Raw genomic sequence first — 19864 nt, 5'->3', positions numbered from 1 at the left:
AGGCATATATACTTTGGCATGAACCAGTGTCATATCATAAGTACTCCCAGCATAGTTTTGTGTCTCTATAATATAAAGAAGCAGTGTTTACTAATGGGTGTAACCAGGAGGAGAGGGACTTCTCAATCATTTCCCTGGTCATGTCCTAACCCTTTTGTGGGCTGTGGGGCATATACTTACCAGTAACTGTATATTTTTACTGCATTTACGGAAATATGTTGTACCATTTTTGTACTCTCCTGGAATCTAGTGGTAGTCTGCTGCACCATCTGTAGTTTCTATTTGTTGTAAGATACAGCTTTTAGGGCCATGGCACCTATACAGCCCATTAAATAATATTGTTTTAACGGCCATTGGGAAGTATGCTTACCACCAAAGTAGTTTCTCCAAAGGCTTGGCAAGTATACTTACCACCAAACTCATATGTCCTTTGAACGCCTTTGGAAACATACCTACCGCCAACTTAGTGGTTTTAGAAATCTTTTGGGAATGTAACTTACGTACTACTTCTGGCTATGCCTGATATCTTGTGGTAGTTCACTGTACCAAATGTTTAAACAATCAGTTTCTGTTTGCCGTGAGATCGCTATTCTTGTCGCTTGTGGAAAAAAAATGCTTTGTTTCTACAGTGGGAAATACACTTACCACCAATATAACAGCTCCCAAAATGGCTGTGCAAGGTATACATACCACCATAGTTTTTTGGCATACATACCACCAAAGTTTTTTGCCCTAAATCACAAAAATAAAATTATCAAAAAATATAGTCTGGTGATCACAATTGTAATAAGATAAAAAAATTAACTTTGCTGAGTTGCTTTAAAAAATCCAGCGAAAAGGTCTGTCTGACCAGTTAATGGTTTTCAGGCAAACCTGAAGGCATTGGAGCAGGTGAATTATCATCCAAGAAAGAATTTCATAATATGCTCCAATTGAGTTGTGACTGAAGGGACAGTTTTCCCGCAGTGCCCTCCAAGTGATTCAACAAATATATCCTTCAGGGAGAACCATCCAGCTAATTCAGGACTTGCTTCTCCTGCTACCAAAGCCAGAGTAGGAATCAGCTTGGTACCAGGGCATATCAGAATCCAGGGAAATGAGAAAGATAGCATAACAGCCACAGAATGTACTGTGGAATGTTTTATCATTTCTTTGCAATATGTCACCTTATTGTTTACCCAGATTGTGCGCCAATGAAATGATGAATGGCTGGACATAAGAGACAGTAAACTGTGACTGGTAAAATCAATGGTCCGACTGTGATATTCCCCCTTCCGGTCATGCAAGAGAGAGAAAGTATTGTGCTTTGTCCTCGGACCCATGACTACTTTACACCAGTAGAGGACCCACCTTTTCATGGTGTCTCTGGCTCGTACGTTTCAGTATTCTATTGTAAATTCTGATATGATGGCAGAAGTATATTTAAGTGGGGGAGCTGCTTTCCATTTTAGTTTACTGTGAGATATGTGTGATACACATTTTAAGAGTTTGTGGCCTTTCTGGACTCCATCCTTAATGTTGTGGTTGGAGACTTTAATGTATTGCATAGTGACTGGCTCATTCTTTTTTAGTTTAGTGCTTAGCTATAGTATTTTAGTCTCTCCACTATCAACTTCTTCTCTTACGTGATATTTTAAGAACTGATGTAGTCTGCAGTTTTATGGTAACTATTTACATCTCTCTTTATACCATGTTTTACTGCAATTGTGTAATTTTTTAATTTGTCAACAAATAGGTAATCTTCAGATATTTGAAAGATCTCCTATTAGATTTATCTAATGGCAACTTATCTGTTTTGGAAGATTGAATGATAGAGTTTGGTGGTGCCATGGTAAGGAACTGGCCTCACATTTTGTAGGATAGCAGTTCAAAGCTCTATCCAGTCATCCAGATTTAAGTCTTCCACAGTTTCCGTAAATTGCATAAGACAAATGCCAGGATGGTTCCTTTGAAAACAACATTGCCAATTTCTTTTCCCACACTTCTCCAATATGTGCTCCATTGCTAAATGACCTCAGTGTTGATTGGATATTAAATCCTAATCTTTCCTCTCTGGTTCCTTTTGTTAAGTTTATGTTGTGTCTGACATCCTCCCTAAACTGTTAGGATTAAAGGGGAGGTATTAATGTGCAGTATAATCACCAGTTTATTCATTTTTATCAGTCAACCAGCCAGTTACTATCATCTTATCTCTTGTCTCTTACCACCACCACCACTTCCACATGAGAAACATTCTGTTTGACCAACATAAGTAGACTAAAAAGTTGTCATAAATGTGAGAACATGACTTAGCTCCCGGAGGCTATTGAAGGGTGGAAAAAATACTGCATTTTTGTCACAACTAAATGGTCCGTATAAAATTTTATGCCACGTTTGAGAAGAATGGGGCAGTGTGTGATGTGAAAAAAGAATAATACTTTATGGATAAGAACCAAAAAAAGTTGTCATGTTTTCTTTTGGTCCCAATAGAAACACTTGTTAGAGCAGCTAAGCTGTGGAAATAACAAGCTGGGGCAGTGAAACCACAAAAGCAAGAGACAACAGAGCTGGAAGGAGGTCATCGACCGCACAGTTGGTGAATAAGTGCCAAAGTAGATTGGTAGAACAAACAAAAACTGGAAACAAACCAAAGTTGGCATGAGACATCTCCATAGTATCAAGAGAGAATTCCAAAAGCATAGTCCATAATGATTGTATTGTATGGAAATGGGGACGTAGAAACGATGGAGAGGCTTTGTCTCCATTGTAGCCCTCAGTGGTTCACAACCCCACAACAGGCTACAGCAGTCCACTCAACCCATTACCGCCCCACACCGAACCCAGGGTTATTGTGCGGTTCGGCCGCCAGTGGACCCCCCTGGGAACGTCTCACACCAGACGAGTGTAACCCCTATGCTTGCATGGTAGAGTAATTATGGTGAACGCGTAAGTGGAGAAAGTTTTTGCGCAGAAATCACCAACATAGTGTAACTGAGGCAGAATAAGGGGAACCAGCCCGCATTCGCCAAGGCAGATGGAAAACTATCCACAGACTGGCCGGCACAGCTGACCTGGACACTAATCCGCCGGGCGAATTCGTGCCGGGGACCGGCACACCTCCCCGCCCAGAAAGCAATGCATTAGACCACACGGCTAACCGGACAGGCAGCCACAATGATAATGCCAGGTTGCTTTACTGTACTATTACGACACTTGATCAATAGTTTCATAGGAAGACAACACATAATGACTTGGCAAGATTGGACATTAAAGCTGCTTACCAGAGACCATACATTCCTAGCAGTGGCTCATTATAGGATATGTCAAGCATACCTATTGCTGGTGTCTCGTGCGGACATGATTTGAAGGTGCTGACTCAGATATAGCTAAAGTATCTACCTCCTAATCATTATCAGTATTGTAAGATACTAAATCCCTACCCCCACCCCCCCCTCTCTCCCCCTTTAATCAGCATGTAGGGCCAAAAATGGCTGTATATGTGGAGGGAGTGGAATGACATCAGTATCTTCAAACATTACTTCCTGTGTTTGGAGGCAGGACTACCTGGTTGTCGATGTAGGTGCATGTACTGGGCCTTGCTGGCCCAGTGGTTGCAAATCACCGTTCGACCCTACATGTGGAGCAGCTGATGCCTGGAGAGGCTGGGATGGAGAACAGAGCTACAGCTCCATTGTTACCCATATTTGCTCCACCACTCATTTCATGGGTCATTTTGGCTCTCAGCAGAGTAGGAGGTTGTACCTCGTGTAAGGCAAGCACATTCGGGTGGCTGGTGTCTGGGGGCAGGGAGGGCCTACACCTGCCACCTGAGCTATTTGTGTGTCTGGCATCCTGTGTGTGTCCATTGCCAACTAGTTGTGGCCACAGCTGGCTCCTGTGACACAGCAACTACTGCCATTGGCCCACGAGTGGAAAGCTGGCTCCCCTCTGAGATCAGTCACAACACCTCGAATCCACTCAACTGAAGTTGTGAGTCCAGCACAGTTGTAGGTTGCATGTGGGTGAGAGTTCCAGGCTTGCTGTGTGGGGTGTAGAAGGTCAAATAATGTATAGGGTCTGCACCTGTCCGGAATTTTGGCTGGGCTTTGTATGTTGATGGAGGTGGATCTATAGGTGGCCAGGAACATGAAATGTCCTGACCCTCCACTTTGCCCTGGAATTACATGCTAGGTGAAAAGGGTGCAGTGATTGTGTGCTCCATGCTTCTGCACTGCAGAACTGTTGAGATGTGGAAACTACAAACTGAGAGGCATTGTTGGACAAATTATGTGGTGGTGCACCCCCTATTGCCGAAATTTAGGACAATGGTCAAATTGTGCCAGGCCCTGAAGTGCTGGACATGTGTGCCATGTACGGAAACTTGTAGAGTGTATCAACCACAAGCATCCACATTGCTCCTTGAAAGTGGGCTGTAAAATCTTTGTGACATTACCAAGTGGACGTGTGAAACAACTGGAGAATGTGTGGGTGGATTGAGGGCAGAAGAACAACATTCTTCTTCTGTTATTGTTAGTATAACAGCATCGTGAATTGATGGAATAAGTAAATGAAGCTTCTGTATTGTGAATCGGTGCCTTTCTGTTGGTGTTCTGGCCATCCTCCCTTTATTGGCAACATTATCCTATGGAGTACTGATTCCTGGACAGTGTCTGTAGCTACCTCATTTGCAGTGATTAGTGATTCATCCAAAACCTGATGCTGTTTGTTGCTGAGTGCAAAACATAATGTCTCACATGCATCATACTCATTTGCCTGGGCCCATCAGCACAGGGATAGGGTGTCTGCATTTGCATGCTTTGTGGTGGGGTGCTAATGAATGTTATTTGTGTAATTGCTGAGATTGATGATGATGATGATGATGTTTGGCTGTGGGTTGCTCAACTGCTCGGTTATCAGCACCTGCACAAAGTCCCAACCTTTGCTCAGTCCGATCTCACCACTTTCATGAATTATGATGAAATGATGAGGACGACACAAACACCCATTCATCTCGAGGCAGGTGAAAATCCCTGACCACGCAAGGAATCGAACCCGGAACCCCATGCTCGGGAAGTGAGAACACGACTGCAAGACCATGAGCTGTGGACTGCTGAGGTAGAGGGCACATTGTTGAAAGCATATCACTGATACTTCTGGGAGTTTGGAACTGCTTATGACTAGTGAAAAAGTTTTTCCAAAGCACTAAATGGAATTACTATGGTTGCTAATGCTACATGGTCATCGATTTGGAACCCAAATAAAGTAAAAATGTCAAGTCCAAATAGGTACATTAGTTGTTGCCCGTGAACTAACTACCAGCTATGTTAGTGTGTGAGGTACTTTCTTGTAAATTATTGGCACCTTAATTTGTCCCCTTAGTGTTATCCCCTAGTCACTGCAGAATGCCCTCATCCCTCTCTGCTTTGTGGTACCAAGATGCTAGCTAGGATGCCACATTTATGGCTCGCGTTGTACTTCATGCCATAATATGGATACTGTCAATTTTCATGTTTGGTGTAGCATTTGGGGTAGATGTATATAACTTAATACCATGGGATCGAAAGGCAGTGACATGGGGAGTGACAATGACATGTAAAAGATACTGATGTTCAACAATGAGTTATATGCTCCCTTACAGGAGCATCTACCAATGCAAATGGGCAATGGACAAATTCTTGGCTGCTTTGTAATATACTGGTGAACTGAAAATTAATTAAATCTGGGGATGGTTACTATGAATGTGTGTCATTATTTGACTGACAACATTGGCTACTCTACAAAGTACTTACATCAGTCCTGTTTTGAAACATTTGATGAGTAGAAGCGGCTACTTCTAATGCTTGCACTGTTGGTTAAGACCTCTTCAAGTGATGGGTCTGAAAATGCTAAATCTTTCACCTCAACCTGTTTGTCTAGCATTAATCTGACAATTACACCAGGAATTACAGATATTGCATAAGACACATTGCAACATGCACATACAAAATTGCACTGGCATGATAAGCCTTGCAATTTTTTGACCTATATTGCATAGGATGAACATGGCTGTTTTTTATGTTGTTTGAATTTGAACTGTAATTTGACTTTGGCAATGTAATGTTTAGTCAGTAACTCACAGACAACAGAAAATTCTAGCATACTGGAATCAACTAGAGTGTATAAACTTTGATCAGTTTGTATAAATGACTCCTGGAGTACCGTAATATAACACAGTGATGAACTGAATCAGAAATAGCAATTGTCTTGGTGGTGGTGGTGGTGGTGGTGGTGGTGGTGCTGCTGCTGCTGCTGCTTCTGCTGCTGCTGCTTCTGCTGCGTTAGTTGAAACAGTTGTTGCTACTGTTGGAACTGCTGTTGCGACTATTCCAACTGCTGTTTCCTCAATGCAGAAAATTATGGATCCATCATAACCAGTTCTGCATGCTGACAGTGTTCCTTGTTGTCAAGTTTTCAGTCAGTCACGATAGAAAAACTTGCTTGTGGCGACTGTCTTTGATCAGCGATGCTGCGGAAGTTACAAGCCAAAGTGATGAAATAGCACTAGTGTGAGAGACTGGAGTTGGAGGCAGTCCAGCCAGCAATTGCAGTGCTGAAGTAGACTGATAAAAGAATCAAAAATCAGAAACAAGCCAAAGTCATTACAAGCCAGGTTCGTAGTACCAAGAGAGAATTCTTAAAGCATAGATCAAGATGATAATGCTGGTTACTTCTACTGGTGGTGTTATGGTGTGTTAGGACACGTTCATTGTATCTGCCACTGGCACCTTGTGTGTAAGTGATTGGAAGGTGCCAACTCAGATACATTTAAAGTTTCTGTATCCGTGTTTATATGGCATCGGTGAATATTAGACCATCCTACTACAAATATCCTCGAGTAATCTTAATTGTTTATAGTATCACTTGTGTAAGTCAGATGTCAGTAAATTTTAAAACAAAGAAAATGATGGCCTACATTTCCAGATTGCTTCGTACTCTGAATTCTGCTGCCTTAGATACAGATGTGTGCTACTACAGACAGAGTGGCACAGCTGATGATCATTTTTATAGATGCAGCTGTTGCAACCTGTGGGAAATTTGTACTATTAGTTTTTTTAGCTGTTGTCATTAATATTGTGAATTTGTGAATAAATTTGAATTATGGATAACAATTTCTTTTATGTTGCAGGTGCAAACAGATTTTCAACAGTGTGACCAAACAAAATTTGCAACAACTATTACAGATGCAGATTCAATCAATCATGTTGTGGTTTTTCTAACAGGAGTCCAATCCTTTCCACCAGGAACTGGTGGTTTAGGTAAATTTGCTTATCGAATATTTAATGAACTGAAATTATCAATCAAATTTTTATTTGTTATTGAGGCAGTTGCTGGATTTGAAAATGACAGATAGTATGTTCCTAAGTTTCTTACAACACAAAATAATGAAACACCTGCGTGATATATATACGTATATGTCATATGTGTATATGTAAAAGTAATGGACTACAGTCAGTTTGTAGCAGTAGGGTTATTCAGCATATAAATCACACATTTTTAAGTAACATACTAGTTGTAACAATTTGCTCTCAAATCTTATGTTTTGCAATTTTGATTTGTGGATTCAGATAATAACTACTCTCTCACATTTCCTTGGCATGATTGATGAATGATGTGCTTCTGGGGATCCAGCAGAATTGTTCATTCCACAGCTCGACTGAACACCCAAAGCATGTCATTAATCAACTGCACCAAGAAAACCTAATACACTATAACTTCACTCTGTGGTGAGGACATGTTCCACAACTTACACAATGTGGATAAGGTCTACCAGAAGGAATGTTGGCTTCTCAGTACTCTGATTTTTTTGATGAGATGTCAAGATGAACAAGTTATAGCTGTGTTCGCCAAAACCAGATTATCATATTAACACACCAGTGGCCAATAGGACTATGTACCATGCAAGCCTGGTATTAGTACAAGAGAGAATTTGTGACACCTGACAAATGCTAGATATCACTTCAAAAGAGCTCCTTCATCTCCATCTTTATGTGTCAGCTACACTGTCTGCAGATCCTCGGAATAATTGGACAATATGACATGATCACAAGCAGAGTCGATGCCAGAAAGTAAAATTTGTTCACTTGCACAAAAAGCCAAGACAGGAAGCAAGGGGCTGTTCAGTAATTTATCTCACTGATCAACATTACGAAATTTCAATCACCAACTTTCTGTTCCAAATGCAAAAATATTTTGTTGACACCCACCTACATAGGGAGAAATGATCATCATAATAAAATAAAAGATATCAGAGCTTAAACGGAAAGATTTAGGTGTTCCTTTTTCCCACGTACCATTCGAGAGTGGAATGGTAGAGTAGTAGTATGAAAATGGTTCGATGAACCCTCTGCCAGGCACTTAAGTGTGAATTGCAGAGTAACCATGTAGATGTAGGTCAGGATGAGGATATAGTTATCCCTTGCGAAAGAACAAAGTTTTGAGTGCGCTTAAGAAATGCTACCAGTAACAGATTACATCAGCTCCCTGCAGCATGTTGTAACTGTGCTCCCATTGGAAACAGCTGAAGAGGTTCACCACAAAACCTGTAGAGCATTTACCAAAGCTCCACTGATTAGAGCCAGCATCTCCAAGAAAGGAGAAGTAGCAGTTGGAAATCTGTGGGAGGACAAAACAACTGTACTTCTGCTACCTGACAAGGGCTGAGGTTGTAACGTTATGAGTGGACTAGATTAAGAAGATTTTCAGTCTTTTGAATGACATAATCTACAGTAAAATGTTGATTTTATGAATAAAATTAAAAGGAAGCTGATGTCTCTTCTCAGTGTGCCGGGCATGCCACATAACATTATTAAGGGTCTTAATGCAGAAACACCTATACTGCCACAACCATATGGCTTTCCTAAGGTAAACAAGGAGTCATTTCTCAAGGACCCACTATTACTAATATTGATGCACCAACAAACCAATATGTGAAACACATTTGTATAAAATGTGTGGGGAAGTGTGAACACCACATTTGCGCCTCACACACTATGAACACCACCTCCATCCATCGTTGCATGAGGATATGGTTAGGTCAGTTTCTATATGTTCTCCCTCTTAACAAGAGTCCCACTTTCTCAATCCTTGGAATTATTTGTGGAGAAGTTTGACAACTGTTCCACTAAAATACTGAGGCAAGTTCTTACATCAGCTTATTTCCTGTTTGACAGAAAATCCGAAATCGATGTTAACTAATTGATGGTGTGACGATGGATAGTCTGTTGTCATATGTCATAGTCCTCCTAAATGTGGACCACTTTGAAGCAAACACACTAGAATGTGTCAAGTTCGAGCCAGTGTGTTTCAATTGATGTGTGAACAACACATTTGTGGTGTAGACACATGAAGCGAACAAACTTGAAGAGTTCCTGTAAAATTTAAGCACTATCCATCCTAATAGACAATTCATAATGGAACTTGTAGAAAAAAAATTAGAGCTATCTTGCCTTGATGCATTAGTTAAGAGAAGGTGTTATAACTTCATCTTGAGCAAATGTATTTCAAGGAAGATGCTATACGTGAAAGTCACAGATCAAGTAAACACAGTAAGACATGTGTACACTTTAACAGTCAAATCATAACTGAGTCCGAGTCTAGCGGCCGCTGGCTGGCTGGCCGCTTAGGTGGCGCTGCTGCTGCATGGCTGGCAGACAGTGCCGCATGTAGAGGACGCGTGTAACTGCGTGGCGGCACTTTGAAAGATCGGCGAGTCACAACATTTTTCCCCCCTTTGAAGTTTTTGCACAGTTCTTAATGAAGGTGGCTTGTAGATTGCTAACGTCCATAGGTGTTGTTTGACTGGCCATAAAGTCTCAAGGAGGAGGCTTCCCGTACAGACGGAAGTGCCCCGATGATAACAGCTCGAGATGACAGGAGATGTGGGGGTCGAATCTGCTTGGGCCCCATGTACCAATCGGCCCGTTGTGGCAAGTTCGGTTGTTATAACGGTAGACATGAGCGATGTGTCCACGTCCGTAGGAGCAGGAGGCGAGTAGAGTTGCTCCGACAGATGATGGTCATCTGGTTCCTGCATGGGCACGTCTCCTGGTGGCGTCAGTTCTTGTGCTGGCACCGATATGATGGTGAGAGGACTGCATTGTGAGTAGTGAGAGATTCCAGTATCCCGAGCATCAGGTAAAGCCGAAGGTGGTGTAGCGGCATCCGGAACAGGCGTTGCCAGCACATGAGGCCGAAGCTGGTCCGAATGATGCACTGCAACACCCGTGTCCATCTGGATTTCATACAGGCGTCGGCCACGGTGTCGTAAGATGCGGCCAGGACTTCATTTTGGCCGCCTGCCTTATCCCCGTACGCATACAAGGTCATCGGCGGTGAACCGGCCAAGTGAAGGCACCCGCGGCCATGAGGTGGAAGGCCGCAGAAGATGAAGTAGCGTGCAGGGCTGTCAGCCATGTAAGAGCACAGCCGGGCTGTGGTCGCCCATGGGGGTGGAACGGTAAGAAGCCAGAAATTGGAGAAGCGCATCATCAGCAGCAGAAGAATTCAGGAGTTGCCTCAGCTGAACCTTAAATGTGCGGACCAGTCGTTCAGCCTCACCGTTTGACTGTGGATGGAACGGAGGGGCTGTGACATGCATGACGCCATGACGGGCACAAATATCCGCAAAATCGGAAGAGGCAAATTGTGGACCATTATCAGTAACAAGAGTAGAGGGAAGGCCTTCCAAAGAGAAAATACGAGCTAGAGCATTGGTGGTTGCCACGGTGGTAGGCGACGTGCAACGGACAATGAAAGGAAAGTTAGAATAGGCGTCAATAATGAGAAGCCAATAAGTACCTAAAAAGGACCCGTAAAGTTAGCATGAATACACTCCCATGGCTTCTCAGGCGAAGGCCACGGTGACAAAGATGACTTCGGGGCGGCGACCTGTGACGCACAAGGGCCGCAGGCAGCGACCATGTGTGCCATTTCGGAGTAGATGCCAGGCCAGTACACATGTCAGCGCGCCAGAGATGTTGTGCGAGAGACACTCCAGTGTCCTTGGTGAAGGAGGCGCAAGACCGAAGCACGTAAAGACGCAGATACCACAACACGCGGCGAAGCATTTTCGGTGGAAAGAAGGATAACACCATCCCTAGCCGTGAGTCGGTAACGCAAAGCGTAGTAGTTCCGCAACTGATCAGAAGTATTAGCAGATGGACGATCTGGCCAACTCTTCTGAATACAGTGTAACACCCGGGAGAGGATAGGGTCAGAACCTGTAGCAGCCGCCAGCCGGTCCCCGGTGATGGGGAGCCCGTCCACAACCCGCTGCTCGGCAACATCTAGGTGGAAACACAAAAGTTCGTCCCTATCGAATGGCAGATCAGGACTCATGGGAAGGCGAGACAGTGCATCAGCATTCATATGTTGAGCCGTCGGCTGAAACTGAATATCATAATTGAAACGAGACAAGTAAATAGCCCAACGCTGGAGGCGGTGTGCAGCCTTGTTGGGATGTGACGTTGATGGATGAAACAAGGAAACAAGTGGTTTGTGATCCATAATAAAATGAAATTTGGATCCATAGAGAAAAACACCAAACTTATGAAGAGCATAAATAATGGCCAAAGCTTCTTTTTAAATTTGAGAATACTTTTGTTGGGTATCTGTGAGTGTTTTGAAGGCATAAGCAATGGGTTGTTCAGAACCATCAGAAAAACGGTGCGCAAGGACTGCACCAACCCCATGTTGAGAGGCGTCCGTGGCAAGAACAAGATGTTGGCCAGGTCGATAAGTAGCCATGCACGGGGCCTGTTCCAGCATAGTCTTCAATTTCTGGAAAGCCACATCGCATGATGTGGACCAGTGAAAAGGCACGTTTTTATGCAACAGGCGATGCAACGGCTGAGCCACCGAAGCAGCAGACGGTAAAAACTTCTGATAGTATGCTATTTTCCCCAAGAAGGCCTGCAGTTTCTTAACATATGTAGGGCGAGGAAGGGCATCGATCACAGCAACAGTTTGCTGAAGCGGATGAATACCATCCCGAAAGAGTTGAAATCCCAAGTACGTGATAGGTGCCTGAAAAAATTTTGATTTCTGAAGATTACACTTAAGACCGGCAGTCTGTAAGACATGAAAAAGTGTGCGGAGATTTTGAAGATGTTTGTCAGTGGTGGAGCCAGTGACAACAATGTCGTCCTGGTAATTTATACACCCAGGGGCTGTGAGCAATAATTGTTCCAAGAATTGCTGAAAGAGAGCAGGGGCGCTGGCAACCCTGAATGGCAATCGTTGGTATTGATAGAGGGCAAAAGGCGTGTTAAGGACCAGAAACTGCCGGGAAGCAGTGTCGAGAGGAAGTTGATGATAAGCTTCTGCAGGTCAAGTTTAAAAAAGACTGGCCTCCAGCAAGTTTAGTGAACAATTCTTCAGGTTGAGGCATAGGGTAAGTGTCGATAAGGCATTGAGCATTTACAGTGGCTTTGAAATCGCCACAGAGATGAATATCACCATTTGGCTTAGCAACGACAACGACAAGAGAGGACCACTCACTGGAAGTAACAGGAAGCAAGACCCCTGAAGCAGTGAGATGATCCATCTCCCGTTTGCGTTTGACCTGATCACGGAGGGCCACAGGAATGGGCCGAGCCCGAAAAAACTTAGGCTGAGCAGTGGGTTTGAGCATGATATGAGCTTCAAAGTCGTTTGCACAGCCCAACCCAGGAGAAAAAAGGGATGAAAATGTCATCGACAAGGAATCCAATTGAGCATAAGGAATAGCATCAGATATGATATTGACAGAGTCATCTATGGAGAATCCAAAAACGCGAATGGCATCGAAACCAAAAAGATTCTCCGCAATACTATGGTCGACCACAAATATGGGAACAGTGCGAACAACAGATTTGTAAGATACCTCAGCATCAAATTGTCCCAAGAGAGAAATCTGTTTATTGTAAGTCCGTAATTGCCTAATGACAGGTGACAGGATTGGAGAACCCAACTGAAGATACGTCTGAGAATTGATGATAGTGGCAGCAGAACCAGTACCCACCTGCATGTGAACATCTCAACCACGTATTTGGACAGTGAGGAATAACTTCCCTGAAAGGGAATAAGTACAAGTGACAGACAACACAGAATAAGAATCACCGTCATGTTCATGAACATCATGTATGCGGTCGGATTTGCAAACGGATGACACATGACATGACCCTTTTCTTTGCATTTGTGACACATGGCCCAATGTTGTGGACAATCTTCTCATGAATGTTTCGTAAAACACCGCGGACATGAAGGAAGTTGCCGTGGGTTTTGCTGCAGTTTCTTGGAGGTTTGTTTACGGTTAGGCCGAGGCTGCGCTTGGGAGCGTACTGCGGCCACGTTGGCCGGCGGGGACATATCACACGCTTCATCAAGTGTATTTCCCTGACGTTGCTCCATGCCTGTCTTTGCGCTCCAGCGGCGCGAGAAATTTCAAAAGACTGAGCGATGGATAGGACTTCATCTAGAGTCGGATTCGCCAACTGAAGGGCACGTTGCCTAACTTCTTTGTCGGGCGCCGATTGGATAATAGCATCCTGTACCATGGAATCGGCGTAGGATTCTTTGTGAACTTCAGTAACAAATTGACACTTTCTACTGAGGCCGTGAAGTTCAGCAGCCCAAGTGCGACAGGATTGATTTGTTTGTTTTTGACAACAATAAAAGGCAACACGAGAGGCTACCACATGCGTTTGCTTTTGAAAATAGACGGACAGAAGTGAGCACATTTCAGCAAAGGACAAAGACGCAGGATCTTTCAAAGGAGCCAATTGCGTCAACAACCGATACATTTGAGGTGAAATCCATGAAAGGAACAGAGACTTACATGTTTGTTCGTCCGCAACATGAAATGCCAAGAAGTGCTGTCAAAGACATTTTTTGTAATCAGACCAGTCTTCCGCCGTCTCATCGTAAGGAGGAAGAGGAGGTAGAGACGACGACGAGAGACGCCCCGCATTTGATGCCGCGACGAAATCATGAATCACATTTGTGAGAAGCATTTGCTGTTCTATGAGACCTTGCAATAGTAGCTCTAAAGTAGCCATGGAAACATGTGGGTCAACAATGGAAAAGAAAAATCACTACCTCGCAGCCAATTATAACTTCAAGTTGAACAAATATATTTCAAGGAAGACGCAATACGTGAAAGTCACAGATCAAGTAAACAGAGTAAGACGTGTGTACACTTAAACAGTCAAATCATCACTGAGTTCGAGTCTAGTGGCCGCTGGCTGGCTGGCCGCTGCTGCATGGCTGGCCGCTGCTGCATGGCTGGCAGACAGCGCCGCATGTAGAGGACGCGCGTAACTGCGCGGCGGCACTTTTGAAAGATTGGTGAGTCACAACAGAAGGGTCGACTGATCCCTGGATCACAATGTATATAGGATAATTACACACACTGAACACTGACTTTTATCTTCACACCTCAGACCATCAACATTCTTCATGAAAAATTTCATACTAAAGACTCTGGACCATAGAGCTTGAATGCTGTCAGAAAAGGACAGCCTCATCAAAGAATTACAGTACTTACAAATAGTGTTCAGAAGAACTGGTTACTTAGATCGAGGAACTGAGTGCAGTCAAAATCAACAATGCCTGAGGCAGAGGTTGAGATTGAGAAAGAAAATGAAAAGCCAGGATTGATTATTTGCCGTATTTTGTTCTCACTAACAATGGTAAAAAGTCTTCTGTAGAATATCAAAGATTATCTGGTTCTCCAAAATCTAGGTGTAGTACCACAGTCCATGTGAATCTGGCCTATCTTTTGTAGGGTAGACCATTAGAACAATTGAAGAAAGGTATTAAACATGATAAGAGCACTATTATTGTGGTGCAAACACCAAGTTTCTAGGACAGCTTAATGAAGGAGCCTGTCAAAATAAATATGCCAGGAAACACAATAAACAAAGACATAGGTTTCAAAGACATAGGATTCGTCACTTGATTTATTAAGATCTTACTGTCCATCTCATTTGACAGATGTGGAAATGCTGAGAGAACTTATATTTCACAGAATAACAGCACGGGATCCAAATAACAAATGAGCACCACAAGGCATAGTTTGACTGGAAGCTGAACTCTGCTAACACCTGAAGAAGAAAACCAAGTCAGTTGTTGAAATTTGTGCTGGAAATGATATCAGTAACTTAGCTTAACAATCAAAAGCACACTGAGTGACTGACTGACTGACTGAAATTTGTGACAAAAAAGATTTTTGTAATTGTTACAGATGCTAAAAGAATGAAACATCTGAATAATCACTGATGAACGATTTTGTGTGTTGACTTGAGTGTTGTATTCATTTCTTTGCATTTTACTTTAGAAGTGGAAGGTGTTACTAAATGTTGACAATAGAAATAATATTCTTACCATTGCTTTTACACTGAATGATTAATACCATCAACTTTGGAGATAGTGAATCAGTCATGAACTGCCTTACATTGAAGTAAGACCAGGAAACAAAGGAAAGTATAAATTGTAATGCATTGTTAAAAAACTTCAAAAATCTGCTCTTTCAGTATAAGAAGTTGATTCTGAACATCACAAAATAGTTACATTATGTAATTCGCATTACTAAGTGACACACATGCACAAATTATGTATCAGAGAGAGATGGACTTTCCATGAGTTAAAGGATATTTGTGAGCTTGAAAGAATGGAGGCTGTTACTGGACACCCAAACAAGATTGCTCAAAATTATTTCAGAAGTAAAATAAAATAACTGCACTCCAGTCAACTTTACAGGACTCCCAGTATATGAAGCATGATCAAAAAGTAACATATTTTTTTGTTTTTCGTAAAGAATCTTTATTTATTCATCAGCATCAACTTTGTCCCCATCAAAGTATTCTCCGCCAGATGTAATACACTGATGCCAGAGCTTTTTACAGTATTGGAAGCACTTCTGGTACTCACTTTTCTTTATGGTGCTTAGCTCCTTCAGAGATCCTGTTTCTTTCTCATTACTGATGGCGAAATGACAGCCTTTCATGATTTTCTTCAGCCTTGGGAATAGTAAGAACTCACTGGGGCGATTTCCGGTGAATACGCTGGCTTAAGCAACATGACAGCATGGTTTTTTGCCAAAAAATCATGAAAAAGCATTGAGATGTGAGCAGGAGCATTATTGTGATGTGATTTCCCTGATTGGTTTTGCCACAACTCTTAGTCATTTTCTTCAGATTGCTTCACACAAATGGCACATAATTCTTAGGTAATATTCCTTATCGGCTGTATGATCATAAGGCAGGAACTTGTAACGCGCTAGCCCTTAAAAAAAAAAAAGAGAAGAACCTTCGAACCTTCACGTGTGATCAAACTTTTAAATTTTATTTTGGTCTTTGCTCTTCAGGTGATTTGCTTTGAGCCATGCAGATGACTGGGTCTTGTTTTTTTGCCAAAAAATCATGAACAGGCATTGAGGTGTGAGCAAGGACGTTATCGTGATGCAATTTCCACGAGTGGTTTTGCCACAGTTCTAGTCATTTTCTTCAGATTGGTTCACTCAAATGGCACATACCATATTGTAGGTAGTATTCTTTATCGATCATATGACTGTAAGGCAGGAACTCGTAATGCACTAGCCCACTGTAATCAAAGAAAACAGTGAGAAGAACCTTCACATGTGTTCAAACTGGTCTTTGCCTCCCCTCTCTCCAGACAGTTTCCATTGGGATGACTGGGCTTTGCTATCAACATATCAACATTGTACTCATATATCCATGATTTGTCACCTGTTATAACCTTCTTTTGAAGTTCAGGATCATTGTCAGCTTCATTCAGCAATTCCTGAGCGATATCTATGCGACATCTTTTAGGCCAAAATTCAACAATTTCGGAACAAACTTTTGTACATCATCAGCAACTTCTCTGATGTGACTCAGTGACTTTCCAGAACCATTTTCTTTAATTCTTCCGCATTTTTGTCAGTAATTGATATGCTAGGGCATCCAGGGCACTCGCCATCTTCAACATCTTTTCTACCCTCGTTGAAATGTTTATGTCATTTGTAACGTTTCTCTTACTCGTAGTAGATTCACCAAAAGCCATAGTCAACATATTGAATTCTGTGCTGCACTTTATTTCATTTTTCAAGCAAAATTTAATGCAAATTCATTGATCCATCTTTTTTGAAAGAAAAAATTTGCCAAGCACTTGAAAACATGTATAACCTTTTTGAATTTCGACAGTAAGCTAAATATTCAAAATGGCTGAAAAAGCAAACATACACGAGGAACATGTGTACCAGCAAGATAAATTGAAAAAAATCTCAAAAATCGGATCTATAAAGCCCATGAAATTAAAAAAATCCCATTACTTTTTGATCACACCTCGTACATCTCAAACATTATGATGAGGCAAGTACAAATGTTGAAACAGGTCCTTCTATGTTGAACTCCTTGGAGACCTGTAGCACACTACTGATTAACAGCTAAGCAGATTGGTCAGGAAAAAGGAAGATATTATAGTGAAAGGATAAATTTAAAGTAGTGCCTGTTGTGGCACTCCTTTAACTCATGTGTCTCATCACAGCTGTCATGCTACGTCCTTTTCTTCATTGTCATTACTGTTATTTGTTTGGAATATGCTGAACCTTTTCACAGCCCGCCCACATGTTGCCAAGGATGTTTCAGTTATGCTGCTGAGATTCACTGAAAAGCCCATACTTATCCTCCGTACTGTCCCTATCTCTTCCCATGCAGTTTCCGTATTTTTGTAGCCCTGAAGATAGACATTCATGGCTGTTGATTAACTTTGGATAATGAAGCACACACCAGAGTGCAGTCATTGTTCTTTAGGTCACCACAAACATTTTCCATGAAGGCATTGATCATCTTGTCTCACAGTGGGATAAATGTATTAGCGGTTATGAGGATCACTTTTGAAATACACTATTGACCATTAAAATTGCTACACCACGAAGATGACGTGCTACAGATGCTAAATTTAACCAACAGGAAGAAGATGATGTGATATGCAAATGATTAGCTTTTCAGAGCATTCACACAATGTTGGCTCCGGTGGCGACACGTACAACATGCTGACATGAGGAAAGTTTCCAACCGATTTCTCGTACACAAACAGCAGTTGACCAGCATTGCCTGGTGAAACGTTGGTGTGATGCCTTGTGTAAGGAGGAGAAATGCTTACCATCACATTTCCGACTTTGATAAAGGTCGGATTGTAGCCTATTGTGATCGCGGTTTATCGTATCGCGACATTGCTGCTCGCGTTGGTCGAGATCCAATGACTGTTAGCAGAATATGGAATCGGTGGGTTCAGGAGGGTAATACGGAGCGCCGTGCTGGATCCCAATGGCCTCGTATCACTAGCAGTTGAGATGGCTGTAACGGATCGTGCAGCCGCGTCTTGATCCGTGAGTGAACAGATGGGGACGTTTGCAAGACAACGACCATCTGCACGAACAGTTCGATGACGTTTGCAGCAGCATGGACTATCAGCTCGGAGACCATGGCTGCGGTTACCCTTGATGCTGCATCACAGACAGGAGCGCCTGTGATGGTGTACTCAACGACGAACGTGGGTGCACGAATGGCAAAACGTCATTTTTTTGGATGAATCCAGGTTCTGTTTACAGCATCATGATGGTCGCATCCGTGTGTGGCGACATCGCGTTGAACGCACATTAGAAGCGTGTATTCATCATCGCCATACTGGTGTATCACCCAGCGTGATGGTAAGGGGTGCCATTGGTTACGTGTCTGGGTCACGTCTTGTTCGCATTGACGGCACTGTGAACAGTGAACGTTACATTTCAGATATGTTACGACCCGTGGCTCTACCCTTCATTCAGTCCCTGCGAAGCCGCACATTTCAGCAGGATAATGCACGACCACATGTTGCAGGTCCTGTATGGGCCTTTCTGGATACAGAAAATGTTCGACTGCTGCCCTGGCCAACACATTCTCCAGATCTCTCACCAATTGAAAACATCTGGTCAATGGTGGCCGAGCAACTGGCTCGTCACAATACGCCAGTCACTACTCTTGATGAACTGTGGTATCGTGTTGAAGCTGCATGGGCAACTGTACCTGTACACGCCATCCAAGCTCTGTTTGACTCAGTGCCCAGGCATATCAAGGCCATTATTACGGCCAGAGGTGGTTGTTCTGGGTACTGATTTCTCAGGATCTATGCACCCAAATTGCATGAAAATGTAATCACATGTCAGTTCTAGTATAATATATTTGTCCAATGAATACCTGTTTATCATCTGCATTTGTTCTTGGTGTAGCAATTTTAATGGCCAGTAGTGTAATAAACAGTTTACTTTTTTCCCATCTTTCTCGTTTTCATTTGACTGCCCTTTATACATAAAGCAGTTGAAATAAATGTCATTTTTTTGTAAAAATTAAGTGATTAATAGAGGAATATAATTTAAGTAACTGTATTGTTAAAAGATTATTTGTAGTAATTTCTTTGAGGGAAGTATTGAAATTTGTAACACAGTATTTAAGATGATTTTTTGTTATGTATACATTACAGATGGAGGAGATGTGTGTGAAACAGGAAAAAACTATGGAACTGGACGAATGTCATCAAATTCCATCATTACTGTTCTCTGTTATACTGCATTTTCTTGAAACATCTTAATTTGTAAGCATTCTCTTTGCCTCCTTATCCCTTTTTATCTTTTCTCTTTTATTTAAACTTATAGCATTTTTTTTATCTTGTTCTTTTTTAGCTCTGTCCTTCTTCATTACTCCATTGTTTTTTCTGTTATATTTATTTGTTACTGGATTTTCATTTGATCAGTCTATCATGTTGACAGCACTCTAGGTTTTCTTTACTTATCTACATTACTAAATGGGTAACCTGGGACATGGTCGTG

General features: G+C 42.3%; 1 protein-coding gene across 1 annotated transcript in view; it reads left to right on the top strand.

The window, feature by feature from the left end:
* Window positions 1-19864, top strand: part of LOC126183348 (protein OPI10 homolog) — a 93419-nt gene that overhangs the window by 50317 nt on the left and 23238 nt on the right. The window contains exon 2 of the mRNA XM_049925230.1: window positions 7145-7274. Within this exon, the coding sequence (XP_049781187.1) occupies window positions 7145-7274 (130 nt within the window). The remainder of the gene's footprint in view (window positions 1-7144; window positions 7275-19864) is intronic.

This window comes from Schistocerca cancellata, chromosome 4 (assembly GCF_023864275.1).
Source record: "Schistocerca cancellata isolate TAMUIC-IGC-003103 chromosome 4, iqSchCanc2.1, whole genome shotgun sequence".
In the NCBI taxonomy this organism is placed as follows: Eukaryota; Metazoa; Arthropoda; class Insecta; order Orthoptera; family Acrididae; genus Schistocerca; species Schistocerca cancellata.
Note: the sequence above shows the minus strand (reverse complement) of the source record. Positions and strands in the feature narration are given on the sequence as shown.